The sequence below is a fragment of the Pyrus communis genome, chromosome 15 (assembly GCF_963583255.1).
Source record: "Pyrus communis chromosome 15, drPyrComm1.1, whole genome shotgun sequence".
Taxonomy (NCBI): domain Eukaryota; kingdom Viridiplantae; phylum Streptophyta; class Magnoliopsida; order Rosales; family Rosaceae; genus Pyrus; species Pyrus communis.
In genome coordinates, this window is record NC_084817.1 from 15,835,827 (window position 1) to 15,848,094 (window position 12,268).

Genomic DNA, 12,268 nt, shown 5'->3' on the forward strand with positions numbered 1-12,268 from the left:
AGGAAGAGGTTTAAATAGGGCCAATCTATTTGTTTATTAGGGTTAATTGTAACCTAGTATATAAAGGGTTGCGCTGGCGGCTTAAAGGTGGACCTTTGCATGCTAATCAAATTGGGAGATTGTTTTATAAGGTCAAGGGGGAGAAACTAAAGGTCGTTAGGTTCTTAGTTTTATCGAGGTGATAATCTGAGAGCATAACATTTCATTCATTCATTCATCATGGAACTTTGTGTAAGCTTCACTTGTGAGGAAGATCATCAACCTGCGTGAATCGGTGTTCATCCAAGAGAAGGTGAAGATGACGTGTTCGACAAGACAAGAGTATTTGATCAAGCTTATGTTGTGGTGTAAGAAAGTATCAATTGAGTCTTGTATAAGTCCTTGCGTTTTTCTTAGTGAAATTGGCTGTGTGCCTTGAGGTTTTTCTCTCCTGTGTGGAGGGTTTTTTCCTCGTGCGAGATTTCGTACAAATACTCTGTCTTTGTTTATTTTCTCATTTTGTTGTGATTTAATTTTTGGTGTGAAGAACCAGGATTGAATCATATTTCAATCCTGCATATTGCTGTTTAACATTGATCCATCCAGGTTTGCAATTTCAATTGGCACCAGAGCAGTTCTCTAAAATTATTTAGAGTGATCCTAGGGACTACTGTGATGGATCGAGCAGCTGGATCAATCTCACATCCACCATACTTTGATGGTGAGAACTATGGCGCTTGGAAAGCAAAGATGAAGGCGTTTCTTTGGTCACTAGATGCTTGTGTCTGGAACACGGTAGTTTTTGGTTACTCTCCTCCAACCAAAACCAAAATACACAAATCAAAGAAAATCTCTGAAGAAGGTAAGGCAGATAGTGATGTTGTCGCTGAGGAAATTGTTCTTAAACCTCATGAAGAATGGACATTGGCTGATCAAACTCACTCCATGAATAATCAGAAGGGGTTAAATGCTCTATTTACTGCCCTATCTCCTGATCAGTTTTCTAATATTTCAAATTGTGAGACCTCCAAAGAGGCTTGGGATATCTTGCAGGTCACATATGAAGGAACAAATGCTGTTAAAGAGTCAAAGCTTCAAAGGTATGTCACTCAATTTGAGATTATTAGAATGGAAGAAGATGAAACTTTTTCTGATTTTTATGCTAAGTTAAATAGTATTGTCAATGCCTGTGCTAATCTTGGGGATAAAATTCCTAAATCTAGAGTTGTCAAAAAGGTTCTTAGATCACTACCTTCTAGGTTTCAACCCAAGAAAACTGCAATTGAAGAAGTTAAAGACTTAAACACAATGAAAATTGCAGAATTAGTTGGGTCCTTGAAAACCTATGAAATGGAGCTACCCACTGTGAAAAGAAGTAAAAACATTGCTCTAAAAGCTGTAAAAGAAGAATGGGAAGAAAGTGAGGAAATTGGTGATGAGGAATTTGCTCTAATCACTAGACAGTTTCAAAAATTTCTCAAGAGTAAAAGTTTTAAGGGAAAAGGAACAAGTTCAGGATCTAAACCCTTTAAGTCAAACAATTTTAATTCTGAAAAAGGTTCCAGACTTATTAAACAAACTGAGGGTCGAAAATGCTATGAATGTCAGGGTTTTGGACATGAGGCAAAAGAATGTGCTAACACCTTGAAGAAATTAAATTCTGAAAAAAACAAAGCCATGAAGAGTACTTGGAGTGACAGTGAATCTGATTCAGATTCGGAAAGTGAGATAGTTGCATTTGTGGGAATTGCAAATATCGATGATCTCGAGGAATCTGATAGCCAAGAGCTTGATGCTGATGAAATACTTCAAAAATATAATGAACTTTATCATGTCTCTGTCAAAATTAGAAAGCATAGTTCTGATATGAAAGAAAAATTGAAAAATCTGGAAACTGAGAAAAATAGGATTGAAACTGTGTTTCAATCTCGGTTGGTTGAACTTGAGAAAGAAAACAAGTCATTGACTTCACAACTTGAGGCTTCTAAAGAAAAAATCATAAGGTTAACCATTGGTGCGGAAAAGATTGACAAAATGCTCAGTATTGGAAAATCCAGTGGAGATAAAACTGGGTTGGGTTTTGATGGTTCCACTGATAGTTCTTCGGGAACAAAATTTGTGAAAGCTTAAGGTACGTGTGCTACACCTAAGACTTGTGTTCTTACTTGTCATGCTTGCGGTGAGGTAGGTCATATTCGACCTTTTTGTGACAAAAAATACTTGAATCATTCTGATAAGTTTTCTGTTGGTGCAGCACGTACTCATCTCTCAAATCTCTTGAGAGAAGTGAATAGGTTGTCTAAACTCGTTCATATTCCAAATTCATATTTGCCTAAGATGAAACTTGTGTGGAGAGAAAAGAAAAGGACTAAATCAATGAATGAATCACAGTGTTGCTTACTGGCTCATTCTTCAATTGAGTCTAATAATTTCAAATGTTTTGTTGCCTTTACTGCCTTGGATTCTTTCAATTCTAACAAGTGGTACTTTGACAGTGGTTGTTCGAGGCATATGACAGGTGATAAAAGTTGGTTTCATTCATTCTCAGATAAAAAGGTAAGAGGCACGGTGACCTTTGGTGATGGTAAGAAAGCCAAGGTCTCAGGTGAAGGTATAGTTAAAGCTCCTGGTTTACCTGCTTTGCATAATGTTTTACTTGTTGAAAACCTTACTGCAAACCTTATGAGTATTAGTCAACTATGTGATGATTTTGGTAAGGTTATATTTGATGAAATTGAATGCATAGTGAGTACAAAAACTGGTGAAAAAGTCATTTGTGGACCAAGGTCTGATGATAATTGCTATTGTGCTATGGCTAATGGTTTGAATGTTTGCTACAGGGTTGAAAACAATATCACTAATCTATGGCATCGAAGATTAGGACACATGAATTTTAGAGATCTAATCAAAATTTCGAAGAAAGAATATGTAAGGGGGCTGCCCACATTAAGTGGAAAACAGGAAGGAGTCTGTGGTGATTGTCAAATAGGAAAGCAGACCAAAAGCTCACACAGTCCCACCAACTTCTCATCCACATCAAAACCATTGGAACTTATGCATATGGACTTGGTTGGTCCAATGCAAACTCTAAGTTTGGGAGGTAAAAAGTATATACTAGTTCTTGTGGATGATTTCACTCGCTTTACTTGGGTTGCTTTCTTGCATGATAAATCTGAAGCATTTAAATCTTTCTCTGTTTTATGCATGAAAATTCAGAATGAAAAACATGATACCATCATTAGACTAAGGACGGATCATGGGACAGAATTTGAGAATCATTTCTTTTCTGAATTTTGTGATGAACATGGCATTACACATGAATTTTCTGCTCCTATCACACCTCAACAAAATGGGGTGGTTGAAAGGAAAAATAGAGTCTTGCTTGACATGAGTAGAGTGATGCTTAATTCTGCAAATTTGGCAAAACATTTTTGGGCTGAGGCAATATGTTCTGCTTGCTATACTGCTAACAGAGTGTATTTAAGACCAAAGTCAAAAGCAACTCCTTATGAACTTTGGAAAGGGAAAAAGCCTAATGTGAGTCATTTGAGAGTCTTTGGGAGTACATGTTACATATACAAAGATAGGGAACATCTAGCTAAATTTGACTCACGGAGTGACATTGGTATTTTTCTTGGTTACTCTCTAACTAGCAAGGCTTATAGGGTCTATAACACTCGAACTAAGGCTGTAATGGAGTCCATAAATGTTGTGATTAATGATTCTAATTTGGAGCAGGTCAAGCAGATAAAGGATGATGATGATCTTACTGAAATGCAAACAGAAAGTATAAGTAATCAAGCTAATGCAGTGAATGATGCTTCAAGTATCCCAAACTCAGAAGACATTCATGACACATCATCTCAAACACTTAAAATTGGAGCTAAGCAAGTAAAAAGAGATCACAAGCCTGAAAACATCATTGGGAAGCTCAATGATAAAATGAGAACTCGAAGTCAAGATGTTGAAGAAATAAGCTACTTGTGTTATGTCTCTCAAATTGAGCCAAAAAATGTCAAAGAAGCCATAGTTGACAATGATTGGATCTTAGCCATTCAAGAAGAGTTAAACCAGTTCGAAAGGAATGATGTTTGGTACTTGGTTCCACGGCCCAAGGATGCAAATGTTATCGGTACCAAGTGGATTTTTAGAAACAAGACAGATGAGAAAGGGAATGTAATTCGCAATAAAGCTAGATTGGTTGCTCAAGGATACACTCAAGTGGAAGGTCTTGACTTTGACGAAACTTTTGCTCCCGTAGCAAGATTGGAATCAGTAAGATTACTGCTAGCAATAGCATGCCATCTCAGGATCAAGTTGTACCAGATGGATGTCAAAAGTGCGTTTCTGAATGGGGTGTTGCAGGAAGAAGTTTATGTGGAACAGCCAGCTGGATTCAAAGATCATTTTCATCCTAATCATGTTTACCGACTGAAAAAAGCATTGTATGGTTTGAAACAGGCACCCCGGACTTGGTATGAGAGGTTGTCATCGTATATGCTTCAAAATGGTTACACTAGAGGAGCAATTGACAAAACTCTGTTTGTCAAGCGGGTTAAAAGTGATTTAGTTGTTGCTCAAGTTTATGTGGATGATATTGTGTTTGGTTCTACCTCCAATTTTCTAGTTTCTGAATTTACTAATATTATGAGTAATGAATTTGAAATGAGTATGTGTGGAGAGTTGAATTACTTTCTTGGTTTGCAGATCCAACAAGTTAAAGATGGCATGTTTCTCTCCCAAACAAAATATGCAAAGGATCTTGTCGCTAAGTTTGGTTTGGAAAGTGCCAAACCAGTAAGAAATCCTATGAGCACCACAGAGAAGCTTCACAAAGATCCTACTGGAGAACCAATTGATCAAACGTTGTATAGAAGCATGATAGGGAGTCTACTATACCTTACTGCTAGTCGTCCCGACATCTCCTTTAGTGTTGGTGTTTGTGCTCGATTTCAATCATGTCCTAAACAATCACATTTGACTGCTGTTAAAAGAATCATATGATATGTAAGTGGCACTTTAAGCTTTGGAATTCATTACTCATTTGACTCAAATGTGGAAATTGTAGGATTTTCGGATGCAGATTGGGCTGGTAATATAGATGATAGAAAAAGCACTTCCGGCAGTTGTTTTTATCTGGGAAACAACTTAGTCGCGTGGCATAGTAAGAAACAAAATTGTGTCTCACTCTCCACCGCCGAGGCTGAATACATAGCTGCTGGCAGCTGTTGCACACAACTGTTATGGATGAAGCAGATGTTGTGTGACTATGGTATAGTGCAAGGTAAGTTGATAATTTTTTGCGATAACCAAAGTGCCATTAATATCTCAAAGAATCCTGTTGAGCACTCTCGCACAAAACACATTGATATAAGGCATCATTTTATTCGTGATCTTGTAGAAGATGATCTTCTTGCATTGGAATATATTCCCACTGATAAACAACTTGCTGATATCTTCACAAAACCACTGGATAATAATCGATATGAACATCTCAGACAATCCATTGGTGTGTGCGCCATTGCCTGACTGTGTAGTTTTCAAATTGCCAGTAATGCATATATATATATATATATATATATTTTTTTTTTAATCCCTCTGTGCTGCTACGATTCTTTTGATCTCAGATTGGATTACTATTATGGTTTCACTGCTCCATTAGATATAAGGTGGTATTTTGTCTATCGAGAACCTGACATTGCTCTTTACTATTTTGTTTGTTTCAATTTCTCACTATCTCAAGTGTTTGTGGGGGTCCGAATTCATGTTCAAACATACCTTTCTGATTAGTGTGGCACTTACGCTAGTTTTTTTGTCCCCACTCTGATTGACTATAAGCACTGAAAAAAAAAAAAAAAAAAAAAAAAATTGAAGTGAGTGCATGCAGTAGCAAGTTCAAAGTTGCCAGGCACACAACGAAGATATGTAAACGTCTCACCGTTGTGACAACCGCTAGCAATAATGTGTCTCAAATAAATTATGCAAGGCACACAACGAAGATATGTAAACGTCTCACCGTTGTGACAACCGCTAGCAATAACGTGTCTCAAATAAACGATGCAAGGCACACAACGAGGATATGCAAACGTCTAAACATTGTGACAACTGATAGCATCTGTGTCAATTCTTAGTTTGGTACTCTCATTTCATTGCTTAAAGAGAAATTTACAATATGCTTAGAGTTTGGACAAAACAGTTGGTTTGTATGGGCTCTTTTGGTTTGTAAGGGGTGTTGACTATGGTTCCTTAATCCCACACTCTTGAGACACACTTACACTTCCTCACACAAGTTGTTTTAAATTCCCATACTCTGTCCTTGGTTTTCTAGTCCTTAAATTTCATCTTATCTCCTATGGTTTTAGTTAAACTAAATGGATTATCCTGTATGCTGTGCCTAAGAGGAACTAGTACTGCACTTTGGGATTGGCATTCTATTTTTTTTCTCATGCATATTTCTCTCTTTATCTCTTACTGGCAATTTGAACTACTATTTCTTGGCATGGCATACCTTCGCTATGTGATTTCTGATCCGCTGCATTTGATCTCTCTTGCTTGGTTATTTTCGTCTATATTTGGATTTCCCTTGACAAAAAGGGGGAATAGTTATTGGTTGTTAGATTCAGGGGGAGAATACTATCTTTTGTGCTTCACCGGTAATTCGTGCATGTGCAGATAAATGAAGTTCTCTGGCACGGTTGTTATTTTTTATTGGGGATTTTGTCTAGGAAATGCCAAAGGGGGAGATTGAAAGTGTTTTTAAGTTTGGCTATTTCCTAGCAAATGTAAAGAGTCTGTAAGTTGATTATTCCTAGTCTTAGGATTTTTTTGTAACTTGCAAAGCTTGGAATCTGCGTTAAATGAGGAGCCTAATTGACCAAGATTGCACGGCAAAGCTTTTTTTCTGGTAAGAATCATTTGCATTCATATAGGATTTGTTTTCCCTATTAAAGATTGATTAGGTGTGGGACTCTAGGGTTCTATTCAAATCAGAAAAGAGTCTTAAATAAGGAAGAGGTTTAAATAGGGCCAATCTATTTGTTTATTAGGGTTAATTGTAACCTAGTATATAAAGGGTTGCGCTGGCGGCTTAAAGGTGGACCTTTGCATGCTAATCAAATTGGGAGATTGTTTTATAAGGTCAAGGGGGAGAAACTAAAGGTCGTTAGGTTCTTAGTTTTATCGAGGTGATAATCTGAGAGCATAACATTTCATTCATTCATTCATCATGGAACTTTGTGTAAGCTTCACTTGTGAGGAAGATCATCAACCTGCGTGAATCGGTGTTCATCCAAGAGAAGGTGAAGATGACGTGTTCGACAAGACAAGAGTATTTGATCAAGCTTATGTTGTGGTGTAAGAAAGTATCAATTGAGTCTTGTATAAGTCCTTGCGTTTTTCTTAGTGAAATTGGCTGTGTGCCTTGAGGTTTTTCTCTCCTGTGTGGAGGGTTTTTTCCTCGTGCGAGATTTCGTACAAATACTCTGTCGTTGTTTATTTTCTCATTTTGTTGTGATTTAATTTTTGGTGTGAAGAACCAGGATTGAATCATATTTCAATCCTGCATATTGCTGTTTAACATTGATCCATCCAGGTTTGCAATTTCAGTGTGTCACTACTATATCTCACCGTGACACATGTTTCATTTCCAAGTCTTGGGAAGCCTTCTTGAAGGCCATGTGTATTAAGCTTTGTCATGTACCACATTTCACCCTCAAACTAACAATTAGTCTAAAACAAGCTACTCAAACCTTAGTGGACATGTTGCATTTTGTCTATTCTACAATTAGCATGGTTGTAACACATAGTTATGTTTATTTTAGTTGCTTGTAACTATAGTTACAATTTTTGGTTTTGGGTATGGCACTATTAAGGCATAGTATGAAAATTTTATGCATAGTACATGATTGACAAAAGGGTATTGTGAATAGGTAGTTGAATGATCAAGATTACAATGTAGCAAATTGTGTTCTATTTGCATTGTAGCCCGAGAAGGCAGTACGTGAGTGCGATTGAGGCACTAATTGGATGATTTATGTGTATTTCTCAATGAAGGGCATGATGGTAATATTGCACCCTTAGGCATTTGTTACTTACTTATCGAGACAACTGTGAGTTGTCGGTATTGTGGGTTGCAGATTGTAATATCGATAACTTATTCGTTGGACTCGTTAAGCAAGTGGACAATTAGGCTGTTTACGTTAGTTTATTTATTTATTGTTTGGGCTCGACCCAAAGTTACTACATGCTTATTCTCGGAGTACGTGATTCTACAAGTGCATAGGTGAAATTTTTCTATGTTCAGTTTTGACTTCAGCACAACTATTTTAAATTGTACGTTATATTATATACGTATTTTGGCTATATGTTACTATATATCTATTTTGACTAGATGTTTTCATAAAGGATTTTATAATGTAGTATTGTATTGAAGGAGAAGGAAAGTTTGAGTTTGGAGGCATGAAAGAGAAATCACTGCACTCCGATCGGGACGAAATGACATTCTCTTTTATGCAACCACTCTAACTTGATATCTTCTTTACATATTTATTTCCCTGCTATCTTTTCACTACTTTTGTGTAACAAATGATTTTAAATTTCGGGAACGAAATTTTTTAAGGTGGGTAGATTGTGACAACCCGTCCCTAATTTTACGACTTCATAAATTTTAAATGTGTGAATTGATGAAAATGCCCTACAGGAGCGATTGTTGACTTTTGTTGACCGCCTTTGTGAAATCTCGTCCCTGGAATTTCACCATTCATTACGTATCTCGTTATTTAAATTCGCATTTAACGTTTACGTTATCTTTATTAGTTAATTTTAATTCCATTAATTTGAGGAGTTAAATCGAATTTGAATTTTTGTAAGTAACCTTTAAAATTCGTTGAACTTTCGAGGTCACAAGTAACGTTTTCGAATAGATTTCGAAACCACGAACGGATAAGCGACAGTTGTTTGCGAGTCTGGATTATAACGATATAGTTACGAACGTTTGAAATCGTTTTACTAAACTATAGGTTTTGAATTAATTAAACTCCCACTATATGGAAATGAGAACCAATCAGAGGCTTGGTTTTAGCCCAATCAGGTATGTGTTGTTAAAGGGACCAATCAAATTAAAAGAGTGATGGACCAATCAGAATTTGAGAAAAGAGGGCAGTAGCCAATCAGGAAAAAGGGATCCCTCCCTCTCCATTCCCGTTGACTTGTGTACCCATAGCTGACCAACTCTAATTCTGGGTTCCTCCTGCCATTTTTTCCATTGAAATGCCACATCCTCCACCTGCAATCTCTTCCATAATTTCCCTCCTACCTTTCCTACCCAACATTGAAGGGTTTTAGGTCCAAAATCGTGAAGAACATCACCTAAGAACCCGAAAGTGCTCAACGGCGATTCCGCCTTTCTGGCGATTCTCACCACCCACTACCACCCTTAATCAATTCCCCTTAGACCCAAGAACAAGACCCAACCAGCCATAGGGGTGTTGGAACACCGAGGAAGTCGAATCGAAGCTCACCCATTCTAGGGTTTTCGACGGGTGCAGGCCAATTTGGGGCATTTTCCAGCCAAATTGGACTTGGCCACAGGTATAAAACTTGCTCTATTCGTCGAGATCTTCATTTCTATAAAATTTAAGTATTTTTGGAAATAGTTGAAATTTCGAGCGAGTCAGGGCGGCAAGTGGGGCGAGACCCCACTTGACCTTTCTAGATTAATTTGGATGCCCCGATTCCATATTAGACATCCAATTGACGAAATTCCGTTGTTTGGTTATATTTCCGTTAAGGCCCAGCACTTGGTCATTATATGATTCCACGATCCAACCATTGGATCGTCACCAAACTTTAATACATAATAGTACATAATATTTATGGATATTAGGATCTAACGGATATGGAATTTGACATATGGATCTTCCTGGATGGGTTTTTTAAGTTTGTAAATCTAAACATCGGTCGTCACTTAATTTTAGCGATTGGCGAAGATCCGACCGCTGGATCATTCCGAAACTTTAGGATGTTGTTCTAGAAGCTTATTGAAACTCTTGGGAAATTATGGATTGGAAATCCTAGGTGCGGATCTTCTGGATCGAGCTACGTAGGGTTGTGGACCCTCCTGTCGAGTTTTGACTTATGGTTGACTTTTGATCAATGGGTTACAAATCATTCTAGAACGTCCTTGGGGATGTGTTTTGTGTAAGTTACATGTTGTATTGATAAGAATTCTAAGACATGATTTGATATTTGTTCTAGGCGACGATTATTTGTGACGCCTTGATATTTGTGTTAGGGAACTTGTAGCGCGGACTTCAGGTTGGTGGGTTTTTTCCTTTTTTTTTATTGTGTGTGTGTGTATGTGTGTGTGATTGATAGTTTCCATTTATGCATTTGGAAAAGAATTTCTTACGTACACCTGGATTAGACTAAAGTTATAAGAATTAGCGAAATGACAAAATTTATGAAATATGCTACATCCTACGGGATGCAAAGTTTTGCTTATGATTGATGCCTAATTATATCTACGGCTATGAATGTTATTATGTTGATTAGAATCTATTGAATCATTATGGCATGATTGTATTTATGTAATCTGGTCATCATTTCTGCACCTTGGTGTTAGTGCTTGCCTAGGGCCAAGGCCAGTCTTTCATGTGTATGTTCACCTCCCACACTGCACACTCGCCTTGGATCCAAGTAAGTGCCAGTCCTATCATACAATTTGCATTAGGCAACTTCGATTCGTAGGTGACCGCGAATAGCGCCAGTCTTTACGTGATTGTAGCACTAGAGCGCATATTATGATTACACCTAGTCCTGTCGTACAAGTCATATTAGGCAACTCCGACTCATATGCTAGCAGAGATTGAGGAGCATCAATTCAGTTGTACATGTCCCATTAGACAACTCCAACTTGTGTGCTTGCATAGATTGATGAACACTGATTCTACTTATATTACTATTGTGATTTTGGATGTCCTGCCCTTAGTTACGAGATATTGTGCCGTAATGAATTCTTGAGATTTTGCAGGCTACGGTAAGTAATTTTTATATTATACGCAGTATGTATATTTTGGAAACTATACTTGTTTTACGGTGAGAGTACAATGTTTTCAGAAAGGTTTTGATAAAACTTTATTTTCAGGCCCACTCACCTTTATTTTTCGCTCCTCTAGGTTTTAATAGCTGAGTTTTCTTATCGACGAGGATTTGTGGTAAATCTTGGTATTGGAGATTACCTTCGATGATATGATTCTCAATCCACTATACTGTACTTTGCTTATACTCTAACATCACGTGTGAAATGGGTTCATTCCCGCTCACAGGGCACTCTTATATTTAGGCACTTTTAGGTTTAAATTTATTCATATTTTCCACTACACTACACTTTATGGCTTCGTCACCTTTCAGGTATCGGCCAGTACATCTCGATTTGAAGTCCAAGTGAGCATTCCGGGTCGGGATGTGTCAGCTTATTTTTGAACTTATTAACAATTATTACTATGCAAGTTAATTTATTAAGACGAGACCTAAAGAACTATAACTTATTGCAATATAAAGTTTATTTCATACAACAAAATATGTTTCTAAAATAGTTTTGACGGCTAAAGCTGAAAATGTGTATGGGTTAGAAAAGCACATGGAATTAGATTATAGAAAGGGCTTTCACACAACCATAAGTGTCTCTAGAAAATGTCTGACAAACATTAAGTTTCGTATTTATGGGTTTAAAAAGTACATAAAATTAGGTTAGAAAGGACTTTTAGTATAGTTAAATGTGCGTGTGTTCTGCTTTCAAGAACCACTAGTTCAAGACTTCAAGTGATATGTGCTTCATATAAAAGCACTTTCAGGTTTACCAACAAAACTACTTTGTAAAACAAGCATTCCAAATGGAAATCTTTACAATGTAAAAATCAATTAAGTCCAAGAATTTCGTCTGTATTATCTCTCTTGTCAGCTATACGTGAAATTAAAATTTGCTAGTCTACAACATGTTCTTTGCATTACAAAACAATAATTTAGCGCTAAATGTAAAGATTAAATTTTTACATCGACATAATTGACTTTATAATTAACATCCAATATATGAAATTTCTCTCATGAGTCACAGTCCTTGTCACATCGTCATTTTCCGTTGTCACTACCCCATTTGTCATCGAAGTTGAGATTTCATTTTCAAGGATTCCATTATGCTGTTGGGCATGTATGTAAGCAATGCTTATCTCTTGTTTCTCGCATCAAACCATACCCAATGCTTGAAAAAACATAAAACTTTCAAGTTTCCAAC

The 12,268-nt window shown here is 37.0% G+C and overlaps 1 protein-coding gene across 1 annotated transcript; it reads left to right on the forward strand.

The window, feature by feature from the left end:
- The first annotated feature begins 654 nt into the window (after window positions 1–654).
- LOC137717093 (uncharacterized) lies at window positions 655–2,109 on the forward strand. Its single transcript, XM_068456404.1, has one exon. The coding sequence runs from the start codon at window positions 655–657 to the stop codon at window positions 2,107–2,109; it is 1,455 nt and encodes a 484-aa protein (XP_068312505.1).
- Window positions 2,110–12,268: the final 10,159 nt, after the last annotated feature.

Bases quoted from the DNA above. Each gene is read 5' to 3' on its own strand.
- LOC137717093 (XM_068456404.1), top strand. From the start codon at position 655: ATGGATCGAGCAGCTGGATCAATCTCACATCCACCATACTTTGATGGT.